Raw genomic sequence first — 25,384 nt, forward strand, 5'->3', positions numbered from 1 at the left:
CAGTGCCCTCTCTCCTGTTTACTGGAAGCTATCAGGGAACTATGTATTTATATGCCAAACCTAAACGACTAGGGGTCAAGATAAAAGCCGATGCAAGAAAGTACCCGATCTACAGGACGTCAGCTTGATTCAAGCCAGAAGCCTACCAGATTGTATAAGGTGCAATACGCCCTGCAATACAATATCGTGCAACAATATATTCCCTAGCCATACTCTTGTAACCCAACCACTGCCAATACTCTCAGCTAACCATTTGCCTAACGACATAAACAACCAAGAAAAACAACACAGCCAAAGTAAAGTTCCTACAAAAGTCAAGCGACTCCGAAATTCCCCAGGAATTGTGCCAAGGACAAGGGGGCCAGTCCTTCCCAGACCTCTTTGTCAAAGGAATAAAGTCCAGCACCGAACCACCCTGTACAATCCTCGCAAGGTTGCCGACCAACAAATCACCACAATGACCCATTATATGGCGAGCGAAGACCCTGAGGATTGTTCCATCCAGCGCCTCAAGGCGGGTAACGAACTGAGCATCTCCGTGGACGGTGTCCAGCCGTTTGAACTGTGTCTTGTTGAACTCCTTCAAGATGGCACTTACTGCCCGCTCAGGGGGGTTATCGGGGTGGTGTTCTAGGAGGAGTTTTCGAAGACGATTTGTAAGAGCTGCGACTGCCTCGATTGCTGTGTTGGCGCCTTGGCCTATATTTGGGGACATCTAGTGAAGTATCAGAATTAGTTTGAGAACTATATGATGGGAACAATATCTAAGACAAACCTTGCTAACACTATCCCCAACACAAACTATCCGTCGGTAACTCCAGGTCTTGTACATATGTTCTTCCAACGGAACCAACGCAAACTTGATGCGCTGTGCCCACAGGTCCCCGAATGTCACATCATTCCAGACAGGGAAGTCGGCGACAGACTCACACACTTCAATGGCGTCCGCCTGTGTAAAGCGTGGGATGTTGGGGTAGAAGTATTTCCTCCGTAGCTTATAGATCACGTTAAAGAAAATGTCAGTTCCCGTTGCAGGGAAGAACAAGAAGCAAAAATCCTGGTTGTATCGGATGATGTGCTCCCAGCGATCCTGGCCTGGCACTGCTTTGCAGACGCCAAAAACGCAGCCGTATTCCGCGGATAGTCCTGATGATGAATGCCTCAGCTTGTGTTATTGGGTTGAGTCATCCATACGCTACTTACCTGATTTCTCTTCGTCAGTTACAAACCCTGGCAGCTCTGAATTTCCGATCCGCCACATCTCGGAGCGCACAACGCTGTGCACGCCGTCTGCACCGACCACCAAATTACCCTGGTAGGTAGAGCCATCGGCAGTCGTGACAGATACATCCGAGCGGCTGTGCTTGATTTCGACAACCTTCTTGTTCATATGGATGCGGGACTTGTCGGCGAATTTGTCGTACAAAACGTCAAGAAACAGCTGCCTCTCAATAACACAAAATGGCAACCCGAATCTACCTGTTCTTTAGCTCAAATGGAACCCTTTCGGCACATAATCCTGCCTACCGTTCGACTATGCGATCTGGACTGTCCGCCTCAAGACAAAACCCATCAGGAAAACACTGATAGATCTTCCTGATCGGCTGATAATGCTTGTCCACGTCGTCGTACATGCCTAGTTGTTCGAGCACCCGAGACCCGTTGGGCATGAGGCCAATGGAGATACCCGGCTCGGCAAATATATCTCGGTGCTTTTCGAGAATCACATAGTCGATTCCGGCACGCTCGAGGCAGTGTGCCAGCGTCATGCCGGTTATGGATCCTCCTACTATAATCACTCTGAATGGGGATTTTTTCAACTCCATTTTCGCAACTGTGGTTTGTCAAGGGTCGGAGATGGTTCTATCTGTCAGGGATCCGGTGAATATAGTAACGCCTTTGGTGAGTCACTACCATGTACTCACTGTGATAAGAAATAGCTATGCTTATCCTCCAGAACAAAAGTGACGTAGAGGAATTACCATGAGGTATCAACCTTTCGGGCACGGCACATCTTCGTCTCCGACGTTGTCGGACAGACTCCCAGAGGTGACGGAAAAACGCGATTGCCGATGTGCGATGCAAGGACAGCCCCTGGCACCCCGTGTCCACAAATCCATCTGCTCCTATAGTGCATATGCTGCTGAGCGACGAGAGTTGCCGATAAGACCAACTAGTCTAGTATAGCACTACATGTTGTGTACGCAAATCGGCAGTGGCTGTAGTAACCAGCTAAACCTTGACCACTCATGTTGCAACGTCCTTGCTTCTGGCATGGTGCGGAATGTTTGAACTTTGGCGGTTACTCAAACATTCCTTGACTGTCTAGTATGACCTTTAGACCCTACATGCATCGTGTGCAAAAAGATTATGCAAGGGATAGTGAGACCTCGAGTCCCTCAAGGTGGAATGTGCAGTTAAGGCTCGCGCATGGTTACACTACATTACCAGTCCATCCGCAACACCGATTCTAGTTCTCGGGGTAACGAAACTATCCGTCCTTCATGAAATACGGTGAAGCGGATGTCTGTCTATATTGAGTTCCACATGGCCTCGAAATCCCTCCCACAAACAAGCCCCCTTAGTGACATGAAGCCCAACACAACATGCCTCAATTAACGAAATGCATACTACCCGTCTACGGTGCTCTAGCGCTGTACTCGATGGTGGACTTCTCATGCCGAAATGGATATATTCCTATGGTCATGGAAAAGGGCCAACAATGGCTCAACGCGCCGCCGACAGACCCTAGAAAACGAGCCCAGACGACAGGTATCGCGTCGCTCGACGAGCCGTTGGCGACTATGTTCGTTTTTTACTGGCCGTTACTTGATGGGAGCTATCCAAGTCTGAGTCTAATGTTTGTGAACTATTTCGGGACAATTACGTTGTCTTTAGTCTTGGGCACGCTGGAGTCATTGAGGAAGGGGAATAGAACCTCGGGTTTGTGAGTGTTTCGTTCAGGATCATTTTCAATGGAGATGCTATGCTAGTAACTAATAATTCGTTCCTCCTCAAGGTCTCTATTCCACAGTCCAACTCTCTGGGGAATGATTGGCGTCGCGGTAACCCTAGCCATCTCAGTCCCATGGTACCTCACCGTCCACCTATTTCTCTCAACCACGGCATCCCAACCCACAGCCGACAACCTCTCCATTCCAGTCCGCGAACTAAAAGCCCTCATAGCCAACGTAACTTTTGGACTCATGCTCCCCTGCCTCGTTGTCGCCCTCCCAGAGCGTCTAACCTGGTCACTCTTCACCCGCCAGTCAGCCATCTCCCTGTGGCAACTCTGGCCGTTCTGGAGCACCGGCGTCCACTACGTCGCACGGTTCTTCATCTCGAGTAACGAGAGGGACACCGGAAGTCGAGCGCACTGGGAGCGAACGAGATCAGCGTTCCGCGCCGTCTACGGACTGACATTCGCCGTCGCAGCCATAACGCACATCGGGACCTGGACCATCTCGCTAACAGCTGCGACCGGACTACGCAATGCGCTAGACGCAGAAACCGTTGCCGCACTACATCCGAGCACGATATTCATGAACACCGCTCCGTGGTCCTCGGTGAAAACCGACTCCGTCGGCGAGGGGACGCTCTGGTTGATTCAGTGGGATCAGGCATTTGCAGCGGGTGCAATGTGGTGGTGGGCGCTGGACCTTTATCGAGCTGCGCATGCGGCCCAAGGGAGGAAGATTGCGTGGGGTAATCTTGCCCTCAAGACGGTGGTGTTTTGTATGGTTTCTGGGTTTACGGGGGCGGCCGTGGAGTTGCTCTGGGAGAGGGAGGAGATGGTCCTGGAGGGTGGAGAGGTTGTTGAAGAGAGGAAGTAGCGTGGGACTTGTTGAGAGGTGGTATACTACTAGATTGTTGGCTTGCCTCCGGTACTTGTCTACATCTTGTTTTTTTGTTTCTTTTCTTTTTTGACCGGGAGGCTTTTGATATCGAGTCTGTCATTTAGCTTCCAGGTTACATTCTTTCATTCCGCTCCGGGGGACGGAGAAACAACAAAAACCGAAGTTGACAGTGCAAGCTGGATCCAGACTACTTCGTTGTAGTATATAATGACAAGATCTATGCGGAGGTGCGGTGAAGCATCCAGCTAGGCGAAGAATGCAGGACTAGCACAAAATCGAAAACGCAAGGGAGCAACGACGCAAGGGGGGGGGCATTCAAGCTAAGAGTCAAGAAGGTGGTGGAATCCAGACCATGCCGGCAGATTTAGCAATTTGATCCTTAGTTATTAAATAAGTTTATGTAGCGGGGGAGCGCCGCCTACCGATATTCATCCCCTTTTTCTGGTCGCTACAGTTGTACCATGTTCCGAATCATACCCCTGATCGTTCTCCTATTTGCGCCCTCTGTACTCTCCCAGCGAATGCATCCACCCCATCAGTCTCCAGTCGGTAGCATGACAATCACCCCTTCGCAAAAGGACACCGACGAACAATCATCCATCACCAGCCGCCACGAAGACTTCCTAGCAGCCTTCAATGGTGCCGACGTTGACAGGCTGATGTCGCTGTTCAGCCCGGATGCTTTCTATAGTGACTATGGTATAGTCCTCTTCCTTACTGGCAACCGCCGAGTCCCAACTGTCCGTACAGTAACCTAATCTTCGCCCAGCAATCGCAGCATTGGATATGAACTACACCGAGACCCGGTCCTACATTGAGAAGATGTTCTCCGAAGCCGATAGTATCACCCTGTCCCCGGTCAGCATTACCGGAACGAAACACTTTACTGCTGCTGAATGGTGATATACACTCCCCACGCATATGTACTAATGCTTGTACTGATGTATACGTGCTGGTCCAGGATCTTGAAGATGCGAAGTAAGGCCCCGGCGAGCGAAGATACCGCTGGAGATGATCGAAGCCAAGAGGAAGCCAAGCCGACGGAGATGGAAATGCGCGGTGTCAGTCTGACCTGGTTTGACGAGGAAGGCAAACTGATTACCAGGAATAACGACTACGGTGTTATATGGGGACAGTCCTGACATCTGGTTTATACTTATAGAACTGGATGGTGACCATGTGTTATAGCTGTTTTCCAGCTACAGTGTAAAATAGCTTGCTTTGCTTATTGGTTTGTCTAGGCTGTCATAAATATGTTAGTAGTGACAGGGAATGATAATTTGCCCTGCGCATTATCGATGCACACTCGTACAAAGGATACCTAAGTGGCTGGGGAAGATGGTTACCTGCCTCATGAGTGGCCCGCTGATCCTGCGGCTTGCTGGGGGCCAACTCACCCCAACCTACTCCATTGGACTGCTAGTTCTTGATTGGTGGCTCGTAAATAAAAGACAGGTCTGAATGGATGGAACTTTCTTCCGAGCGCTCTGTTTTCCTTAGCTGTTGTAACTCCTGATTGGCTCGGGCTATGATACTTTCGATCACAATTCCAAAGGAATAAGCTTACGGGTGAGATCAGGAGTCTCCAAAATGGGGTATTGTCAATTGTCACCTATGAACTCTAGCTAGAACAGGTACGTAATACTTCCCCACAGCGGTATGAAGAGATATATCACTATCTCTCCTTCTCACTAGCCGACGAATCCGTCTGCCCCGCAATCGAAAAGTCATTCCAAATCTCCAAGAAGTCATCCAACTCCAAATCCTCCGCAACAACGCCATCCTGCTGCCGCAGCGCCGCTGCGGAGTTTGGATACGCGCTGCTAAACCGCTGATGATCCTCACGGCGCCACAGCCGCCTCTCAAAGCGCTTGAAGAGCTTCGAGATCGCAGGCGAAAGAGTATCGGGATCATTCAGTTGCAGCGTGACGACCTGGACGAGCCGGAACATGCCCTTGGGCAGTAGACCCAGCCTTGCGACCGAGACAGCTGCTTCGGCAAGGTTTAGGAAGGCATCGGAATTTGCAGCGTCGCCTGAATCTTCCATCAGAACGTAAAGCGCCACGCAGATGAATTAGAGATCCACGATGGACTGGCGACTGGCTCCCCATAGGGTTGTTGCGATAGATGACAGAGTACTGACGGCCTGCGCGGAGGAGATGCATTTTTGTCTCGCCGAGGCGATGGACTGGAGGGTCGCGGGGTCGGCGTGTGGGATTGGAGTTTTCAGGAAAACGAAGCCCGTCATGATGATCACATGGTAGTACATGCTGTGGTAGTTGGGTCAGATATCTAGGGAGTGTGGTGGAACGGGGTGATGGATTGCCAACTAACTGGAGACTCAACACCTCAGGGATAGATTGAAGGTTGTAAGGAAGACACTCGGGCAAGTCCATATCCCACTGCAACAGACGCGCATATGTCCTATTGACTGCGCTCTCGATATCGGCTCGGGGCAATCTGGAATTATCGCCAAACAAAGCATTGCTAAGATCCCAGGCGATGCGACCCAGCTTTGCCTTCTGGTTCAGGACGCAGTTCGTATGCGCCGCCGGAGAAGGTTCGACCAAGAGCGGGTATGGAAACCACTGTTCCTTATTGCTTTGATGGATCGGTAAATCATCGCATGTCGGACAGTCCATTGCTGCTGGTTTCTGCAGGGTTAGGTAGGAGAGACTGCTCAAATGTCATTCAATCAACTCACACTGAGTGGGAAGAAAGAGAACATACGAGCCGACGCCGAACGAACCGATCTCCAGGTGATCCAAAACCTGCGAAGGCACATTTTAACGGGGGAGTCATCTGCAGAGTTCTCGTAGGATGAGCGAAGGAGAAGAATTGCTTCTGATGCGCGCACAAAGTATGTCATTCCTAACCGATCTTTGCCCATGACCGACGAGCTGTAGTCGTGTTTAATATGAGGTTCTAGAAGGGGGGGAGGGCTGTCTCACCAGGAGTACATCACCGCGAGGCCCTGAACGGTGGTCAAGGTGAGTTTGTCGCCCTCGATATCCAGAAGCCGCTTTGCTTCTCTCCAGAAATGCTCACCGTTGGTGGCAGTATCACCAGGACGGCACAGGATTCTGGATAGTCCGAGTAGTACTAACGAAGATGCACTGTTATTTTTCTTCTCCACGGTAAATACAACCTGGGGGGACTTACACAAGCATCCGCAAGCATTGCGTTGACAAGGAATGGCGAACAGTACAGAGTATTCGCGTCGCCAGAATCGAAATCCCGGAGGAAGAAATCGCGATCGATGAAGCTGAAAGCAAGACAACTCCAGGTAAAGTAGAGCGAGATAAGGTGCGAGACGAATTGGTCGTCGTCAGTGATAGTAGTCCATGGTTTCGCAGGCCCCGAGAAAGGGGGTATATCACACAGGCGAGCAATATTGAGCGCGCGATCAGCTGGCTTTGTTGCCAGTCCCTGGTGAATCTGCGACAGCTCAGGGGTTTTCTCTAGTTCTTCGCGTGGCATTTCATTGTCCATGTAAAGTTTGATCTCTTCCAACGACGGCTTTTGGTGCGGATATACTCGAGAAGTCCGTTGACATGGTGGTTTTTGTGGCGCAGAGTGCGAAGGAGTCGGATGAACAGCTTCTGGTCTTCTTCCAGACTATCAATCCTGCGATTGACTAGACGCTTGTGGCGCTTATCAGTCTCCGGGTCCAGCACACATTCAGTCTTATTCTCTACGCATCTTGTGCAGGGCTGCTGTCCAGTGCACTGTGAAAGGGGTTTTGTCAGTGGATTTTGCCAGTAGCGGGGGGTAGGAATATCTCCCACTTTGACTTTTAGAGTCCTGCAGGTCTGGCAAGCATATGTTGCCTTCCGTTTCTTAGGTATAGGTCGCGAGGCGAGGGCTGAGGGGTCCATCTGGACGGTCCGGTCTGCTTTTTTCAGTGTAGCAAGAAGGCCGACTGGGATTCATGGGCATTTTGCTTCTAATAGCCTGCCAGGTAATCAGGTGACTGACCCATTTTACGATTTACCTGCATGAACTTTGGAGGTGTCATTGGCGAGCTGTATACAGTACGTAGTAGTTGGCGACGGGGCGGTACTACCTTAGTCTACGAGATTGACGAGTACTAATCCTCTGTTCACACTTCACACATTCTCGATCTAGATCTTCACAAGACCGGTTTGTGAGTCTGGAGAATCGGGGATGCGGAAACGCGATTGCGCAAGATGCCATAGGTTCGAAGGTTTTCACAGTAATACCATGCAGATAGTGATTGGTCTAGGGCCCACTTTACCGGGATGCAAGCAGGATTCTTTCGAGCATAGGCTGGAATACTACTGGCTGGCTTTCTCTAGCGAAGCGATGCTAGTGAGATGCTACCAGACTGATGCTATGATTGGTGCACCCCTTCTTCCCCACCTCAGCTGTAAACAGGATTCTGGAAGGAAAATCAAATCAGACAAGGACGGAGTGCTCAGTGGTTCGTGAGGAGCTGACTCCCACTCGGCTTTCATCCATCCAAGTCAACACTCATGGTATCATGACATCTCGTGATAGTCAGAGGCCGCTCCTGCCTCGGCCTTCTGTTCTTCCAACCTCAACTCGCAGCCCTATTCCGCCACGCGTCCAGAAGGTATCCACCGCCTGTAACGAGTGCCGAAAGTACAAGGCCAAGGTATAGTTAACTATCGCTTCTCCCATCTGTCCATTGGTGCTATTCTTAACCCTCCTTAGTGCAGCGGAGGCACGCCATGTCAGCGTTGTCGCCAGAAACATATACCGTGTATCCTTGACAGGGGAAGCGACCGCCGGCGGACGGAGGCTGTTCAGGGCAGGATTGAAGCATTGGAGCGAGATCGCAGTTTACTGTTGAGTTAAGTAGATAATATTCGCGACAGCAGCCAGAGTGAAACTGAAAGCCTCCTGAATGGAATTCGCAGTTGTCCGTCGGTCGATGAGATGCGCCAGTTCCTGTCCTCCGAATCGCAGTCCCGGGACCACCTGCAGGTGAGTGAGGGCAAGATATATATAATTCTGCACCTGCTCAACTGTCGCCAGTACCACCTGCAATCATCGCCATGGACAACAGTCACCAACAACAGCAACTATGTGTCTCGCCTGATCTCCCTCTATTTCACCTGGGTCCACCCGGTGCAACAGTGGATTGACCGGGATCTCTTCATCAGGGACATGCAGAAAGGGGATCTGAACTCCAAGTTTTGTTCTCCCTTCCTGGTCAACGCCCTCCTGGCTGTTGCCTGTGTAAGCTACAGCATTTTCACTGAGAACAATGTGGTTGACCTTGATATCCTAGCACTACCTCCAGTCGCCGTCGAGGAACCCTGAGACTGCTGTCGCCCTGCCAGGGAGTCTCGAATTCCACACTGAAGCAAAAAGATTATTCGACCAGGAGAAAGGCAGACTATCGCTGACAAGTTTCCAGGGTCGCTGCGCACTGTAATCCAGGTGCTTACATAGACTCCTTTCTCTCAAAGTTACTCTGAACCGCTAACCTATCATCAGTACATGGGCCCGGGGCACGCATATTCTCGCGTGGCAATATTTGGTTGATATCACCGACTGTGTTCGGAGGCTCCTGACACAACGCAACGCCGTCGTCGCGAGGGGCAAACCGGAAATCATGAGTTCATCCGCTCTCTCGAAGATACGGTAGTTGGCTCCTTCAGCGTGTTCTCGTAAGTAAGACTGAAAGGCTATCGAGCTAAGATAATCTGAGAGGATGAACCTAGCGTCGCAATCCCGGGCTCTTACCGGCCATCCATCATCTCCGAGCCCCCCGACTACTCGCCACGATCGAATGCTCATGACCATCACCCGGAAGATTTATGGCGCCCATACTCGGCCGAGGGCCAGATCATGCTACCACTCGAACCGGTATCGGCACATACAAACTGTGTTTTCAATCAACTGTCCAAGTTGCAACTGATCATGTGGAAGATCTCCAAAACCTCATTCCCAGATAGTAGCATGGAGCAACTATACACCACCAGGAAGGAAATGGCTGATGCCTCTCTATCCAAATTGAGGCAGTGGGCTTCAGGGCTTCCCGAATGTTTAAGCTCTGTGGTCTTGATGAAGAGCCCACCAACCCCAGCAATAGCCGATTTACAGTAGGTGGGAGTGAGTTCCTAAGTGGCCTGTTTCTATGATTTACTGACGACATCGCCTGAACAGCCTGAGGTACCACTGTGCGATCCTAGATATCTACAAGGACGTCCAGGATGGTGGCCAATCTGCCTCCATCGCGGCCAGGAATGACGCTCAGCGCATTCGCCTGTCTTCTGCTCAGACGATTTGCTCCCTTCTGGATTTATTTGTCTCACACTGGTCCGCAATGTACATGCCTTTTACGTTTATCTGCTATGCGCATGTCGCACTCTCCGCACTACTTTCCCATCTCGACTCGGTGATAAGTAAAGGGCTTTTGTGAACACGTTCTCTACCCTCATCATGTTGTCATCCCAGTCGCCAATCGCAAGGGATGTAAGACAGCGCATCGTCGAGCAAGCTAGACAGCTACGGATCGATCTTCCTGTATAGAGCAGCGGCCATGCAAAGGTCATCCAGACGCTACTCCAAGTCTGTATTATATACCCAGGCGAAGCAAAAATGATATCATAAGAAGCCCAAGTATTTATTCAACCTAGCGGAGCTGTGCGGTCCAGTTTTCTGCTCAGTTTAATAACTATTGTAAACAGTGTCGGCAGCGGGCGCACGGGGTGTTGAGAGCAACGCCCCGACTGGTTTTCCTGACCGATCTTTTCCTACCGATCGGTCAAGAACGCGCAGCAGGCTGTCGATGAGAGATTGTCAGCTGCCAGCAGGGTCCTGATTGTACCAATGGCGGCACGCGGGAATAAAGAACAAGCCATACAACCGCAGCGGGTCGGAAGGGTCCGGATTTTAAATGTATTACCAGTAGGTTTAGGGTCAACATGTAAGGAGAATGGACAATGTATCATTGATATCGTTATAGATCGAACAGAAACTGGCTCTACTCTGTTCAGCGGATTGCCGTCGCCCACTTCGCAATCATCTGGATTAACTGACTCTGATTCAGGGGTTTCGAGAGATAATCATCCATCCCGGCAACCATGCACTTATCGCGGTCCCCAAACATTGCATGAGCAGTGAGGGCAATAATCGGCGTGCGCGGAACGCCAGACTCCTGCTCGTATTTGCGAATCTGCATCGTTGACTCGAAACCACCCATCACAGGCATCTGGATATCCATCAGGATAATATCATACTTGGTCCTGCGTGTCTTTTCCAGCGCCTCCAACCCGTTGTCCACAACAGTAATGTTGTGCTCGTACTTCTCAAGAAACTTGACCGCGACTTTTTGATTGACCTCGTTATCCTCGGCGAGCAAGATCGCAAGAGGGCTTGATTGCCCCGAGCGAACACGCGTGAACCGCCCCTCGAAAGCGGGCAGGATCCCGTTTCCAAGGTCGACTAGGCAGCACGGAGTGGTAACATACGAAGTAACACCCAGGTCCATTGCTGCTTTCATGTTCACTGATATACTCGGACCGAGAAGCACGACTGGGGCAAATCGAAAGACGTCCAGAGCCCTAAGGCTCAAAGCAGTCTCCATGGTATGGACAAGAAGAACATCATACGGCGGCGTCGGGTTGAAAGGCTGATGGGCCTTCCAGTATTGTCGCGCCTCATCCGAGGAATGGACCACGATAGGCTCGAGGCCCAGAGCTTGCAGCATTTGGCTGATGGAGGCCGAGTATTCCTCCCCACCCGCGGTGATAAGAAGGGTTTGGTGGTTCCGATACGGTTGAAGACGTTTGAAAATAGCCTCAGGACTTGTATCGGCAGGGGTTCCTTTGAAGACAAAGTGAAATGTACTACCAATGCCCACGCTCGAGGAGACCCAGATGTCGCCGCCCATCAGATTGGCGAGCTTCTTCGAAATCGATAATCCAAGCCCCGTTCCGCCGAATCTCCTGGTCATGGAGCCGTCTGCTTGCTGGAACTTGTCGAATATCAGATTCAGCTTGTCATTGTCGATTCCGATTCCAGTGTCTGAGACCAGGAATTCAAGGCCGTACTCTACATTGTTGACAGAATCGGCTCTTTTGACTCTGAGTTCAATCTCACCTTGCTCGGTGAATTTGATGGCGTTTCCCACAAGGTTCAGGATGATTTGGTGGAGGCGAAAGGAGTCACCGACGACGTAGTCTGGTACGCAGTTATCCACACAGTAGGTGAGTTGGAGAGCTTTTTCGTTGGCTTCCACGGTCAATGTTTTGAGAGCGTTGAAGATGGTAATGCCCAGGCTGAAGGGGATATTCTCAATGACCAAGTGATTAGCCTCGATTTTGGAGATGTCCAGAATATCGTCGATGATCGTCAGCAAACTGTTACCAAGGTTATGGACGACATTCAACATTTCCCTTGTGTAGGAGCTGAGATCCTCCGTGTCGAGCGCCAACTGGGTCATGCCAATAATACCATTCATCGGGGTCCGGATCTCATGGCTCATGTTGGCCAAAAATTCAGATTTGCTCTTGTTTGCCAGCTCAGCAGCCTCTTTTGCTGCGGTATTCCGTTGTATGCTGTCACGCAAGCTAGAGACCATTTTGTTGATCTTTTGCTTGAGCTCGTCCATCTCGCCCGAGGCGCTGACAGTAATCAACTTGCTGAAGTCACCGTCACTGGCTGCATTGGTGATTTCTCCAAATGCCCGTACTTGAGAAGTCAGATTATCTGCCATGATATTGACGTCCTCAGTTATTTCCTTCCACTGGCCGCACATTCCAACAGCATTTGCTTGCCCTCCCATCTTACCCTCAACCCCGACGTCACGAGCAACCCTTTTAAGTTCCTGAGCGAAGCGATCAAGTTGTTGGACCATGTTGTTGATCGTCTCTTTCAGGGTGAGGATCTCTCCCTGTGCGTGCACCTCGATTTTCTTGCTCAGATCGCCGCTAGCAATTGCCTGAGTCACATCCGATATAGAGCGGACCTGGAGAGTCAGCAAGTCAATGGCCAAAGCAGAGATAGAGCGCACCTGCAGAGTGAGATTGTGTGCCATAGTATTGACGTTGTTCGTCAGATCTTTCCATTTACCCTCGATGTTGACCACCATAGCTTGCCCACCCAATGTGCCGTCCACTCCCACCTCCTGCGCTACTTTGCTGACCTCAAACGCGAACTGGTTCAAACGGTCGACCATCTTGTTAATCGTGTCTTTCAGGTCTGCAATTTCTCCTTTGACATCGGCTGTCACCTTTTTTGTCAAATCCCCAACAGCAACAGCGGTCGTTACCTCGGCTATTTCACGGACCTGAGTAGTAAGGTTCATAGCCATCCGGTTCACGTTCTCTGTGAGCTCTTTCCAAACCCCCTGGACGTCGTGGACTGTTGCTTGCCCTCCCAGAACGCCGTCTGTTCCGACTTCTCTTGCTATTTTGGTGACCTCTTGCGCGAACTGCCGGAGCTGATCAACCATGGAGTTGATAGTCTGCTTTAAAGCAAGCAGCTCACCCCGACAGTCTGCTTGAACCTTCTGCGTAAGGTCCCCATTTGCCACAGCCCGCGTGACTGTCGCAATGTCACGTACCTGAGTAGTCAAGTTATTTGCCATCGCATTAACGTTGACCGTCAGCTCACTCCACATGCCCTGGATGCCATAGATTTTCGCCTGGCCCCCCAGCACCCCCTCAATCCCTACATCCCTCGCAACGCGAATCACCTCCGTCGCAAACGTCCGCAGCTGATCAACCATCGTATTAATAGTCTGCTGCAACTGAAATACCTCCCCCTTCGCAGGCCTCTCAATCTTCTGACTCAGCTCCCCATGCGCAACAGAGGTCATGACCGCCGCAATCTCCCTCACCTGGTCGGTGATATTCAACGCCATGACATTAACATTATTCGTCAGCTCCTCCCAAACGCCATGCACGCCCGCAATCTGCGCCTGGCCGCCCAAGATCCCCTCCGTGCCGACCTCGCGCGCAACACGCGAAACCTCACTCGCAAACACCCGCAACTGATTGATCATATTGTTAATCGTGACCTTGAACGTCTTGATATCGGGGTCCATCTCCGCGGAGCGGATGTGCACTTTCATCGAGAGATCGCCGTTCGCTACCTGCGTGATGATCTTGCCGATCTCTTGCAGCGCTTGCTGGAATGCCTCGTTCATGCGCTGGCGCTTCTGCAGTTCTTCTTCGAGGGGGTTTGTGTGCGCCTGGGGGTTGTGGATGCAGTCTGATAGCACCCGGCTAATTTCGTCCCAGGGTACGGCTTGTACGGTGGGTTTTTGCTCCAGGGCGCGTGTGACGGTCTTGATGTCGCTGGCGGAGGCGGATCTTTGCTGTGGGGTTGGCATGGAACATGATGTCTCTGTGTGATACCTGCTGGTGTATCAGCAACGGAACTGGATCATTAAACAGGATGAAGAATGGTGCTTACTGGTCAGCATGGTCGACATCAGAAACATCTGCAATAGGGTGTATATTCAGGTGCGGAATCTCATCCTCAGGTGTGATGAGGGCCGGGTCAGAGACAGTGCTCGTTAGCCCAATATGCTGAACCTTCTGCACAAGAGCCAGAAGCTGGTGCTCGAAAATGTCCTTTTCTTTGCTTGGTGGGCCGGGGAGATGGACAGCGTAGGAATCTACTAGGATCTGAAGCAAGTCAGAATGGCCAGCAGCTGTGAGTCGCTAAGATGCCCTACATTGAAGGATATATTCCTAGTGACGACGTGGAGAACATCGGCCGCAGCCAAGAATGTTTCGCCGACGGTCGCCATGGCTAGTCGGCGTTTTCAGTTTTGCGGGTTGCCTCTGTGGTTCCGTGTGTAGCAGATTTGTGAGGAGAGGATCGACAATAGGACTAAGAGCTAAAAAGCATGTTCCTTTAGCGCCAGTGGCAGGTGTCTCCTTGGGCCAGAAAGACATTATGAACTGCGGATGACCTCGAGTGCCAGGGCGGTATGGTGGAACAAGGCCATGCTCATGCGACAAATAATGCGGTTGCATCTAGACCGTGGCCACCAAGCCACCGACTTCGACGCTCATACCAGACTAATACCAGGAGGTGGATTGAGTCCCCGGGTATCCTATCGCTGCCGTAGTAATCACCCTGGGGGCCATCTCTAAGCCTCCATTACTGCGGTGTTACTGAAACCAAGAGAGATCACAGAACCTTGGAAAGTATGCAGGTGGTCTAGAAGGGCCGATGGTGCTGGGACTTGTACCAAGCAAGGGTAATGCATGAACAGCGGTCTAAAGGGAAGTTTAATCAGGAATTGCAATGATCAGCAGGTCTTCCCCCTTTCCTTGCGTCCAATCCTGTTCTTTTTACGTCTGCCGAAGGGCCGGATCTTCGCGAGGATCTTGTGGGCAGTGGATGACAGAACGCGTCGATCGCAACAGGTATATTAAATAGAGTGTATGACTATCTGATATGTGTCGTGAAGCGGCAGGTAGGGTCTCACAGTGTGGCTGCTTACGCGGGGCTGGTGACCACTGTCCATGACTTTCTCCGTGGAGGGAAGGTCTCTATGTACAATCTCGCGATAGACTCCGGGGAGTAATAAGCATCCAATTGATTCTTTTGAAAGGGGTAAAGTGTGCTGCTGCTACGCCTCATGGCCCAAGTGCTTCAATGAGCCTTACCTCACGGCCACAACCCTTCTTAAGCTGGGCGAGGAAGATCTAAAACACAGATAGAGTATTCTTAAAAATGTGCCAGCGACCTACTTGCTCCCGGCATGCGCACAGAAACGCACCGACCAGTCATAAGCGGCGGAGATATGTCTCCTGCGGCGTGGCCTGGGGTAACGGAAGCTGCTATTCGATAGCTACCTTGATCAGATGCTCGGCGGTTCCGTGTGTAAACAGGTAAAGTTCGTCCCGGACAGACGTCAGACACAGGCGCGTTCTCATCCCGATCCATTTCATTCAAAATCAATGCGACAAGCGATTACTTGCTCCTCTGTCGAGAGGGCAAAGTGGAAGTAGGGACAGCCGAACTTTTGAGGCATGTGTGGCGTTTGTGATGAATCATATCTATACGAGGCAACTTGGCAGTGACCTGTGGCCCCCCTGTTCGGGGTGACAAGCTTGAAATTGGTGGACTTGAACGAGCTATGAGGCGCCTGCAATAGCTGGTCTTGTTTGTTTCTTCTGGGGTCGGAAGATTTGCCATTTTGTTCGACACTACCACAAACCAGCCACACTGGAGAAGAAGACTGCCCGTGATCGTGTCACTCGCGACTTTGTGCAACGTATCCATCAAGAATTCAGTCGTTTTGTGAGCAGCGAGGGGCAAAAACAACCAACCAATCAGACTGATGATAATACTGCATATGTCCTGGTTGGTGTCTTCTGATTGTGAGCCACACCCTGCAAGGCTTCCCGAGTCCTCCTGTCCTGGGTCATGGACATTTGAGTTAGCTGCCGGCTTATAGTTCCGCCAATGAAAGTGAAATCTACGAATATCGCTCTTGCATATGGTGGTCAACCCTCGTAGAGCCTTAAGATTAGGTCAAGAAACCTTGATGTCTAGTTTAATACTATTGGTCCGGATCGCAAACATACTCTGGTCGCCTGGTGTCCTTTTTCATGCACTGTTTTTCGAGATTTGACGACTCTTCATGGCTTTATAAAAGATAGCAGCTTGATTTTTTATGCATGATGCTCTATGAATATCCAGGTTACGGAACTGTGCCATAATCCTCATTCGATTTGATAGCATGATATAAGTTAGAAATAAATAAAATGCATGGTAATCATTATATTCCGTCACCGGAGGCAAGTATATAATCATTTGATCGCGATCTACAATGTGGTATCAACCTGCCCAAGATTAGCTGAGAGCAGATGTTATCAGGAACGACAAGAGAACAAGTGCGGCCAGCTTTGCGACCAGTATACGAAAGGTTGGAGTGGGGCTGTCTTATCGTGACCTCGAGAGTTGGCCGCGGTGAACCAGACATGTAATACCGCGATCCTCTATTAGAATCAGGAATCTTAGGACAAGTTACACAGTTCCTAACCATTGATGGCAACATGAGACCCCTTCCAACTGGGATTTATACACCGCTTCCATGCTTCTTCAAGGAGAATGAAGATCTCGGTAGGGCACTGTCAGATTGTCTTCTCCGTCCAGAGCGGCTGATGTTATTCAGATTTGGTCTCGTTCAAGAAACATGTAAAATGTTGGATCAACCGATGCTCTACCAACTCACGGTCTAACGAAAATAGTCGTTGCCGGAGCGGGCACTATACCGGTGGTGTCGGGAACTATGGGAGAGGCGGTCCATCTAGTAAGTATATACCTTCTAAAAGACGTCACAACTAACAGTTGCAGTCGCGCACAGAAAGGGTGGGGCTGATCGAAGCGGCTCGTTCAGCGCTGAACGAGATTCATCTGGACGAGGTCCCCGTTGTCGCCGGAGCAGGAGCACCAAGCACGCGAGAGTCTATCGACCTGTGTAGAGAGGCGGCTGCTGCTGGAGCCGACTACGTGATGGTAATTCCGCCGGGATACTATGCCGGCGCTCTACAGTCTGATTCGACGGCAATACGGAATTTCTTTGTGGACATCGCGAAAGCCTCTCCGGTGCCTGTGTGCGTATTCACAATGATCAATGGCAATTACTGACTGACATAGCATTGTCTACAACTTCCCTGCAGTCGCAGGAGGACTCGACATGGACAGCGATCAGATACTCGAGATCGTCAAGGGTTCGAGCAATATTTGCGGGGTCGAATTGACGTTGGTCGCTTGAAGACGAAGCTGGTTGATTTCGCTGACAGAGGTAGATGCGCCAATGTCGGGAAACTCACACGCATTATGGCCGCTGTCACCGCACCTGGGTTTGAGAAGCAATATCCTCGCCGCTTCGAGCTTCCGTTCAGGGCTATTGACGGCTTTATTGATTTTCTGTTACCGTCGGTATCAGTAGGCGCAGCAGGGGCGATTAGTGGATTGCCGAATATCGTTCCAGTACGTATTCATCTCCGAGCAGTAATTAGCATACTGATGGCAAGCAGAAAAGCTGTGTGAAGCTGTGGGAATTGTGTCAGGACAAGGAGCAAGCGACAGAGGCACAACACCTGCAAAACATGATCTCTCAGGCCGATGGAATTGCGTTAAAGATTGGGGTGAGTCGCTCGATACTGTAAGTCGAGTCCAGCTATCTGACAGACTGCAGATCGCTGGAATGAAGAAACTCCTTAGCAGAAAGTTTGGGTATGGAGAACGCCCGCGACTCCCCCTGTTGCCGATGTCCGATGTGGCGGTGGACAAGGTGTTGGAGAATCCCTACTGGAAGGATTTGTTGGAGATGGAACAGCGACTATAGACCAATCACAATCAAATCATTGTCAAGCTAGATATCAGCTCGATTTAGTCAGAGATAACAGATGTTGGAGTAGCACCTGCACCCCCGCGCTTTTCCCCCCGAACCTCAACATCAACCACTACAATGACACATGGATCCTGGGCGAGAAGGCCTTCCTTACAAGTCGAGGAAGTCGCGACCATGCGATGCTTGCCGTCGCCGCAAGGTGACTTGCGACATGCCCACTGGTCCGCCATGTCGTCGATGTATCCGCATCGACCATGCTTGTACGTTTGAACAAGGTCCCGGGCCTCGAAAACGGCCTCCTGTGCCGCTCGCGAAGGATGCTCACGCAAGGAATGTCAAATCGCCTGCACGTACTGAGATAATTGCTCTGGAGACATTCGACCATGTGCCTGCGCTGGGAGGGTCCAGCGAGAGTCCTGTCTCTTCTGCAACGCCCATGCCGGTGGCACTGGAGACTTTTATGCCGGGAGAGGAGCCCCAGATAGCTGACTCTTTGGAGTTTGTTCCGGGTGCCTTCACCTTCTACGTAGGGCCAACGGGAGTCTCAGACGTCCACCTCCTCAGCCAAGAGAAATATGACGAACACCATCTATCAGAACCCCGGGTCAGCGGACTTCGATATCGATGTGTGCACGCTGGGTCCGCACATTCCGGCACTGAAAGCACCATCTTTGGTATCACCGACCACGCCCTCTTAAACAAAGCCGAGCCCAAGGTCGATGAGCGCGTCGCATCAGCGGCGTGGACGGAGCTTTGGAGCATGCTCAGCCCGATAGCTGCATGGCACCTTGTCAGACTCTACTCTCGGTACATCGATCCATACTATCCCATCCTGTCCCGTCATCAAATCCCATCATCGCCCGATACTCTCAGTAACATGCCCCTCGCTTTGCTGACCGCAATATGCGCCGTCACCCTGCCATTTATAATGCACGACGAAGCCCTTCATTCCTTGCTTCTCAAGCCACCCTCCGCAACCGATTTATACCGACTTTGCTGGATAGGTATATCACAGGACCTACACGCTCCGTCGATGAGCACACTTCAAGCTTGCCTGATCCTTCAGCAGCGGCTCCCGACTAATATGTATCTGTCCGATACAGCTTTTACTTGGTCTCTGATTTCAACTGCCGTTGCAGTGGCAAACACAATCGGTCTTCACCGTAATCCGTCGTCTTGGACTACGGTGCCATTCTGGGAGCGTCACCTGCGGTGTAGGCTGTGGTGGGGTCTTTGGCTGACTGAAAAATGGATCGCGTTCACGAGAGGAATGCCCTCGCACATCAGTGACGACGAACACGATGTCCCATCGCTATCGGAGACGGATTTGGATGATACCTTGGATCCGGTGGTGACGGAGGTTGACCCGGAACTGAGATCATACCTCGTGCACTTCACCTCTCTCACTACCATCCTCGCGGACATACAAGTGACCTACTACACCGTAAAAGCCGTTAGCAGGACGTCTAATGACTTGGAGTATTCTCTTGAAGCAGCAAGATTACCTCGTGCGCGATTGAAAGAGTGGCGCGATCGCTTGCCAGAGCGCCTACAGCGACTGCAGCCAATAATGACGGCCACACAGAGAGACCTCGACGGCACCGGCTCGTTATACCTGGCATATATTGTCACACATATGTCGCTATTCCGCGCCCTGCTACGCCCAGTCAGATCTGTCCCGGGCATAATAGATGAGTCCCCGGACAGTGCAAGGGCGGTCATTCAAGGCGCGCTTCTCTGTGTAAAGGAGTTCGTCGAGTTTGTGGAGAGATTGACTGGCGCGCAATGGAATGCTTTTTGGCACACTTGTAAGCCATCACTACTCCCTGGTCGCATGGGTCTGTACTAAATCTGTCTCAACAGGGAGCCGCCCAAACTTTGCGATCGCCGGTGCGTTTATGGTCCACCTGCTACACACTGTCACCGGCCCGGGCGCCGGCAGCTTTTCGCATGAGCATTTGCAACTGCAAGGCTGGATTCGGCGATGGCGCTGGGTGAACAGGATTTCCGCCAATGGCGCTGCTGGTGTGAAGGGATTGACGAATCTGGGGGTTCTCAAGGTCGAGACTTTACTGGGCTCGCTGACAGAGTAAAATCACACTGGCTGAACAATATTTCATCTTGCAATATAATATCCTATCGTTCTACCTAGCATAGATTAAGTAGCATACGTCCTTCATCCTTGGCACACTCCCCGTCATCTTCCTCCACCAGACTTGGAATCGGAACATTAGCCAACGGCGTCAGCCTGAACGCATGCCTCCTAGAGCCGGGCGCGTAGTCAAGGGTCTGACTATGCTGCGTCACCCTTTGGTCCCAAATAACCACCGTCCCAGGCTCATAACGCACACGACAAGTAAAGTCATGCCCGCGGTTAACGTGATCAAACAAAAACTTAAGCAGGTAATCTGCCCCCGCAGACATTATTAGCGACCCGAGCTTCCCATAAACCAGTGAGCACAAAGAGAAGGGAAAACTAACCAGACTCCTCCTCATCCCACCCGACAATACTCTGCGTATAGCTCGAATTCACAAATAGCGCCTTCTCCCCCGTCACCGGGTGCACGGTGACCACAGGATGCACCGATCTCGTAATCGGTCGTCGCACAACGGCTTTCTCCCCATTATCCCTGATCTCTCGCGCGATGGGATTCGCAGTCGTATGCACGGCTTTTAGTCCTTCGAGGCGCTTGCGGAAAGATGGTGACAGGCGGGTGAATGCTCGGGTCATCTATACGCCGGTTAGCATGAACAAGGCAACAGCAGACTGCGCAATGACAAAGGAAGGGGAGACCCACGCTAGAAATGATAGTATCACCGCCAGCACCGGGCGGGGACTCCAGCATGCAGAAGAAGGTTGCGCCCGGTGGCTGGGACTCGGGGGACTGGTCGACGTGGAACTGGATTGGGCTTTTGCGGGCCCAGGATTTGCGGATGCGGAGGTCGCTGCAGGAGGTCAGTTTTCGTACTTCGATAGTGAGATGCGGAATTAGAGGCTAACTTACTCTGTGGAATCGTAGCCGATCACGAACTCCTCGGGACCTTCTTTGGGATGGGGCATCCAGCCGTGCTTGTGGAGAGGGCCAAAGTGGCTAGCACCGAGTCAGCGAGAGTGTTTATAGATGGATGTCAGGAATAGACAGGGAACGACGGACGAGGCGATTTCCTTCTGCCTTTCGAACCCGATATCTGTGAACTTCTGGTCACGGAAAACGAGGCATCCGCGCTGGGCGACCATGAGAGCTAGTTCGTCGAGGCCGCCGCGAGACAGATCGGACTGGGTTGGTTAGTTGAAGGAGAGAAAATAGAGCAGGGAGACGTACAAGCTGGACACCCTGCAGCTCAGTACCGCAGTGTGGACTGAGCTCGAAGACCTTGGTGGCATCTTTGAGGAGATTGGGGAATGTAGGGTCTGCGCGGTGCCCTGGATCTTCGTGCTCGAATGATCCAACCGGCACGACTGATTCGAGGGGGTCGTAGTGTGCTGCTATTGTCAGTACTTCACGCAAATTATTCAATCCTGTGATACGTACGGAGATATTCCGGGTACTTGGGACAGGAAACAGCCTCGGGAGCTGCAACTGCCATTGCGTTTGATGAGGAGGATGCTGTGATGTTGTTGTAGCTAAGTCATGTCCGCAACTGGACATATTTTATAGAGACCTATGAATCGGACGATGCAGGTTTACTGCATGTCTGATTAGATAGAGTTGGCCAGTGGCAGCGAGTTGGCCGCTCCCCCGCGCGGCCAAGTGAGCCTTGATAGCGCGACGATTATCTCGTTGGAGACGATACCGTCTCTCAAATCCTTCGATAGATTATCAAAGAAATGTATATTTATAAAGTCAACGACTGCCATGGGTGTTTTTGTTACTAAAAGCAAAACAATGGCTGACAAGGATATCATCGAAGACTCCAAGACCGTCCATCTGACCGCCGAAGCAGCCATCAAGGCTGTCAAGGCTGGTGACGAGAATGTCGATATCGCGGCTCAGATCATCGCGGACTACGCGGATGAAATGCGCGATGGATGGTCTGCAGAAGAGGAGAAGAAGTTAGTCCGTCGCGTTGACTGGCGCCTTGTTCCTGTGGTATGTCTTGCTCTGCTCTAGACAACCATGAGTATCCATTCTAACAGACCAGCTCTTCGTCTGCGCAACCCTCTCGGGCCTTGACAAAACCGCCATCTCCGCGGCAGCAATCTACAACCTCAGACAAGATCTCAATCTCACTGGCTCACAGTATTCATGGGTTGGATCGGCCCCATTCTTCGGCGGGCTCGTCTTCATGGGCCCATCCGCATATTGTCTTCAGCGACTTCCCTCCGTCCCCTACTTCGCCTTCAATGTTCTCTGCTGGGGCATTGCAGAGATGTGCATGGCTGCCTGCACAAACTTTACCGGTCTTTTTATCTGCCGATTTCTGCTGGGTGGATTCGAGGCTCTGCTCATCCCTGCCGTGACCCTGATTGTCTCCATGTGGTATCGACCCGAAGAGCAACCAAAAAGAAACAGTATCATCCTGAACGTCATTGCGCCGATCCTCAACGGTTTCGTGGCCTGGGTATGTGGATACTACAGAGGCCCCTTCGAAACATGGAAGATCATCTTCCTCCTCTTAGGCTCACTCACCATCGTATGGGCCGTCGTGGTCTACTTCTTTCTTCCCAACAACCCATTGGATGCAAAGTGGCTCTCCAAGCGCGAGAAATACATCATCATCCAGCGCAAAGCGTCTGACAATACCGGCGTTGAAGCAAAGGCAATCAAAAAAGACCAGATCCTGGAAGCATTCCTCGACATCAAGACATGGCTTATTTGGTTTGCTATCGTCGCGCTGCAGGTTCCCAACGGCGGCCTGACGACCTATCATCTCGGGGATTGGGTTTGATCCGCTCGAGACGTCGTTGCTGGCTATGCCACCCGGTGCGATGAGTACGATCTCCGGAATCATTCTCTCGTTTATTTCGGCGACGACGCGAAAATACCGAACTGTGCTGGTGGCGGTTTCGATTCTCCTTCCGTTGCTAGGAGCAGTTCTCTGTTATGCACTGCCAAGGGACAATCTTGCGGGGCAGTTGATTGGGCTCTATATCTTATAGTATGTGACGCTCCCCTGTCCATACTGATCGGTTACTAATATGCCGACAGCACCTACTGGGCACCGTATGTGACTCTCGTGTCAGTGTACCAGGCCAATATCGCCGGACATACCAAGAAGTACGCAATTTACCTAATCCTACTCGCAGCTTCTGCTAACTAAGTAGGAACGTCCTCTACGCATGGTTCTTCGTCGGCTGGGCTACCGGAAAATCATCGGCCCCCAGACCTTCCGCGCCGACCAAGCACCAGCATACACTGGCGGCACGGTCGCAATGATCGTCTGCTACGGGGTGGCAATTGCCATGATCACAGCGTACGGACTGGTTTGCTACAGAGAGAACAGGAGACGGGAGGCGCTGGATAGGCCAGTGGGGGGGCAGGATTGGTTGGATTTGACGGACAAGCAGAATGCGGGATTCAGGTATACTACTTGATTTGATATATTCCTCTATATAGTTAGAGCGATGACTTCCATCCGCCTTCTTTCTCAAAGATTGCCCCGACTGCCTTTGATACGTTGAGTAGATGCTGGTCGTGGTATCGTGGAGCCACGAGCGACAGGCCAACGGGCATCGCATTCTCGCCTTTGAAGCCGGGGATGTTGATGACTGGGACGTGGAGTGCCTAAACAGAGATGTCGTTAGTGTCGTATAGGCGATCCATGATGTTGGAGAAAACATACCGTCCACATCCCATTAAACGCCGCACTCCCCGTACTCTCAATCCCCACTGGCGCCTCATCGGGCACACTCGGCGTCAAGATCGCAGCATACCGACCGGCGATCTCATCAATCCTCGGCCTAAGCATCGCGACACCATCAAACGCCGCCAGCTCCTCGGCTCTCGAGTATCCTTTAACACCCTCGACATGTCCCACTAGCGACTCGTGGATCCGTGTCTTATCAACACGGTACTCGGAAAGGAACGCCACACGCCCGTCGCCAGCCATGATCTTTGCATGCCAATCAGGCATATTGTCGAACTCAGCAGGTAATTCGACCTCTTCAACGATAGCTCCATGACTCTCCAGGAGGGTCTTGGCCTTGTCCATCGCGGCAATCGTACCTGACCCAGCCTTCTTCCAAACAGGTCCTTTCACGACTCCAAACTTTGCACCAGATACACCCTCGAACCCAGAAACAACATCATCCTTAACCCCCAGAACCTCCGCCAGAATCTCCAAATCCTCAACAGACCGGCCATATATACCCAGTGTATCCAAGATGACACTATAGATCTTCTGTCCCTCACGACTAATAGCACCCCATGTTGGCTTCAGCGCGTAGACACCGTTGAATGAGCCGGGTCGGATCGTGCTCCCTCCTGTTTGTGTGCCTAAAGCGATGGGGACTTGGAAATCGCCGACTGCGGCACCGGAGCCTGAGGATGATCCACCTGGTGTTCTGGTCGGATCGTGCGGGTTACAGGTTGGTGGACCAACGACTGTGGATGCGAACTCGGTGGTTGTTGTTTTCCCTAATGATTTCCGTCAGTATATGGCGTTGAGTTGAGGATGTAATTAGGGGTAGTACCGAAGATGAGGGCGCCTGCGGCGCGGAGGATAGCGACTGAGGCGGCGTCCACAGGCACCTGGCTTTTTATGTATAGTGGGGAGTTGTGTTCCGTTGGCATGTCTATTCCGGTTAGAGAATGGTTGTCCCCTGGGTAAGCAGCAAGGAGAGGCTGTACCTTTTGTATAGATGACATCCTTTACGCCGATTGCGACTCCGTGGAGTGGACCTCGTTGATCGGGAGGGATTTCATCCAGCTTCCTCGCTTCTTCAAGGACGAGATCCTCGTTTAGGTACGCCCATGCCTTGACGGTCTCATCGCGGGACTCGATTCGAGAGAGGAGAGAGCGCGCGTAGTCCTGGACGGTCAGCTCATTGGACTTGATTAGTTTGAGGGCTTCTGTTGCCGTGAGTCTGTATGATTCTGCCATTGTGAGATGTTGACACCTTAGAAGAGACAGGAATCAGAGGCATGTGCGGGGTTGATGGAGTAATATAAATCGGTGTCTCCAACTGCTGCCTGATAAATAGCAGCTTCTCCAACTGATCAACAAACAGAAGCCTACTATCGGAGCAACCTATCTTATCACT

The 25,384-nt window shown here is 51.5% G+C and overlaps 11 protein-coding genes across 11 annotated transcripts; 6 read left to right on the forward strand and 5 right to left on the reverse strand.

Annotated features, from left to right (window-relative positions):
- Positions 1-241: 241 nt before the first annotated feature.
- BJY04DRAFT_232116 (FAD-dependent oxidoreductase) lies at positions 242-1,826 on the reverse strand (the record flags this gene model as incomplete). The annotated part of the gene is made up of 4 exons (XM_073719694.1): positions 242-715; positions 776-1,146; positions 1,204-1,475; positions 1,528-1,826. 4 exons carry the CDS (start codon positions 1,824-1,826, stop codon positions 242-244), a joined length of 1,416 nt encoding a protein of 471 aa, XP_073565693.1.
- A 780-nt stretch (positions 1,827-2,606) lies between these two features.
- Positions 2,607-3,833, forward strand: BJY04DRAFT_223623 (uncharacterized protein; the record flags this gene model as incomplete). Its single annotated transcript, XM_073717746.1, has 2 exons — positions 2,607-2,947; positions 3,020-3,833. 2 exons carry the CDS (start codon positions 2,607-2,609, stop codon positions 3,831-3,833), a joined length of 1,155 nt encoding a protein of 384 aa, XP_073565694.1.
- Positions 3,834-4,411: 578 nt separating this feature from the next.
- On the forward strand, positions 4,412-4,999 carry BJY04DRAFT_223624 (uncharacterized protein; the record flags this gene model as incomplete). Its single annotated transcript, XM_073717747.1, has 3 exons — positions 4,412-4,556; positions 4,627-4,756; positions 4,819-4,999. 3 exons carry the CDS (start codon positions 4,412-4,414, stop codon positions 4,997-4,999), a joined length of 456 nt encoding a protein of 151 aa, XP_073565695.1.
- A 367-nt stretch (positions 5,000-5,366) lies between these two features.
- BJY04DRAFT_232119 (uncharacterized protein) lies at positions 5,367-7,759 on the reverse strand. The gene is made up of 9 exons (XM_073719695.1): positions 7,646-7,759; positions 7,412-7,585; positions 7,020-7,376; positions 6,930-6,959; positions 6,809-6,900; positions 6,641-6,757; positions 6,192-6,533; positions 5,958-6,127; positions 5,367-5,897 (listed from the first exon to the last, which is right to left on the reverse strand). Exons 1-9 carry the CDS (start codon positions 7,733-7,735, stop codon positions 5,533-5,535), a joined length of 1,737 nt encoding a protein of 578 aa, XP_073565696.1. The 5' UTR covers positions 7,736-7,759; the 3' UTR covers positions 5,367-5,532.
- A 602-nt stretch (positions 7,760-8,361) lies between these two features.
- Positions 8,362-10,382, forward strand: BJY04DRAFT_210990 (fungal specific transcription factor domain-containing protein; the record flags this gene model as incomplete). Its single annotated transcript, XM_073714337.1, has 10 exons — positions 8,362-8,454; positions 8,556-8,689; positions 8,720-8,828; positions 8,880-9,083; positions 9,148-9,278; positions 9,345-9,438; positions 9,468-9,517; positions 9,572-9,952; positions 10,017-10,248; positions 10,308-10,382. The coding sequence occupies 10 exons, from the start codon at positions 8,362-8,364 to the stop codon at positions 10,380-10,382; spliced, it is 1,503 nt and encodes a 500-aa protein (XP_073565697.1).
- A 463-nt stretch (positions 10,383-10,845) lies between these two features.
- BJY04DRAFT_210991 (uncharacterized protein) lies at positions 10,846-13,860 on the reverse strand (the record flags this gene model as incomplete). The annotated part of the gene is made up of 2 exons (XM_073714338.1): positions 10,846-12,822; positions 12,868-13,860. The coding sequence occupies 2 exons, from the start codon at positions 13,858-13,860 to the stop codon at positions 10,846-10,848; spliced, it is 2,970 nt and encodes a 989-aa protein (XP_073565698.1).
- A 3,252-nt stretch (positions 13,861-17,112) lies between these two features.
- BJY04DRAFT_223628 (dihydrodipicolinate synthase family protein) lies at positions 17,113-18,174 on the forward strand (the record flags this gene model as incomplete). Its single annotated transcript, XM_073717748.1, has 6 exons — positions 17,113-17,133; positions 17,178-17,437; positions 17,481-17,585; positions 17,633-17,816; positions 17,864-17,974; positions 18,025-18,174. 6 exons carry the CDS (start codon positions 17,113-17,115, stop codon positions 18,172-18,174), a joined length of 831 nt encoding a protein of 276 aa, XP_073565699.1.
- A 217-nt stretch (positions 18,175-18,391) lies between these two features.
- Positions 18,392-20,273, forward strand: BJY04DRAFT_223629 (fungal specific transcription factor domain-containing protein; the record flags this gene model as incomplete). The annotated part of the gene is made up of 2 exons (XM_073717749.1): positions 18,392-19,988; positions 20,044-20,273. The coding sequence occupies 2 exons, from the start codon at positions 18,392-18,394 to the stop codon at positions 20,271-20,273; spliced, it is 1,827 nt and encodes a 608-aa protein (XP_073565700.1).
- Positions 20,274-20,328: 55 nt separating this feature from the next.
- BJY04DRAFT_223630 (TauD/TfdA dioxygenase family protein) lies at positions 20,329-21,768 on the reverse strand (the record flags this gene model as incomplete). The annotated part of the gene is made up of 7 exons (XM_073717750.1): positions 20,329-20,588; positions 20,662-20,911; positions 20,979-21,126; positions 21,186-21,272; positions 21,336-21,457; positions 21,504-21,664; positions 21,714-21,768. The coding sequence occupies 7 exons, from the start codon at positions 21,766-21,768 to the stop codon at positions 20,329-20,331; spliced, it is 1,083 nt and encodes a 360-aa protein (XP_073565701.1).
- A 299-nt stretch (positions 21,769-22,067) lies between these two features.
- Positions 22,068-23,716, forward strand: BJY04DRAFT_232125 (major facilitator superfamily domain-containing protein; the record flags this gene model as incomplete). Its single annotated transcript, XM_073719696.1, has 6 exons — positions 22,068-22,271; positions 22,324-23,000; positions 23,116-23,280; positions 23,331-23,399; positions 23,447-23,471; positions 23,507-23,716. 6 exons carry the CDS (start codon positions 22,068-22,070, stop codon positions 23,714-23,716), a joined length of 1,350 nt encoding a protein of 449 aa, XP_073565702.1.
- Positions 23,717-23,738: 22 nt separating this feature from the next.
- Positions 23,739-25,224, reverse strand: BJY04DRAFT_223633 (amidase; the record flags this gene model as incomplete). Its single annotated transcript, XM_073717751.1, has 4 exons — positions 23,739-23,906; positions 23,965-24,758; positions 24,815-24,916; positions 24,972-25,224. 4 exons carry the CDS (start codon positions 25,222-25,224, stop codon positions 23,739-23,741), a joined length of 1,317 nt encoding a protein of 438 aa, XP_073565703.1.
- Between the last annotated feature and the right edge of the window lie 160 nt (positions 25,225-25,384).

This window comes from Aspergillus karnatakaensis (assembly GCF_047715665.1).
Source record: "Aspergillus karnatakaensis strain CBS 102800 unplaced genomic scaffold BJY04scaffold_75, whole genome shotgun sequence".
Classification (NCBI taxonomy): Eukaryota; Fungi; Ascomycota; class Eurotiomycetes; order Eurotiales; family Aspergillaceae; genus Aspergillus; species Aspergillus karnatakaensis.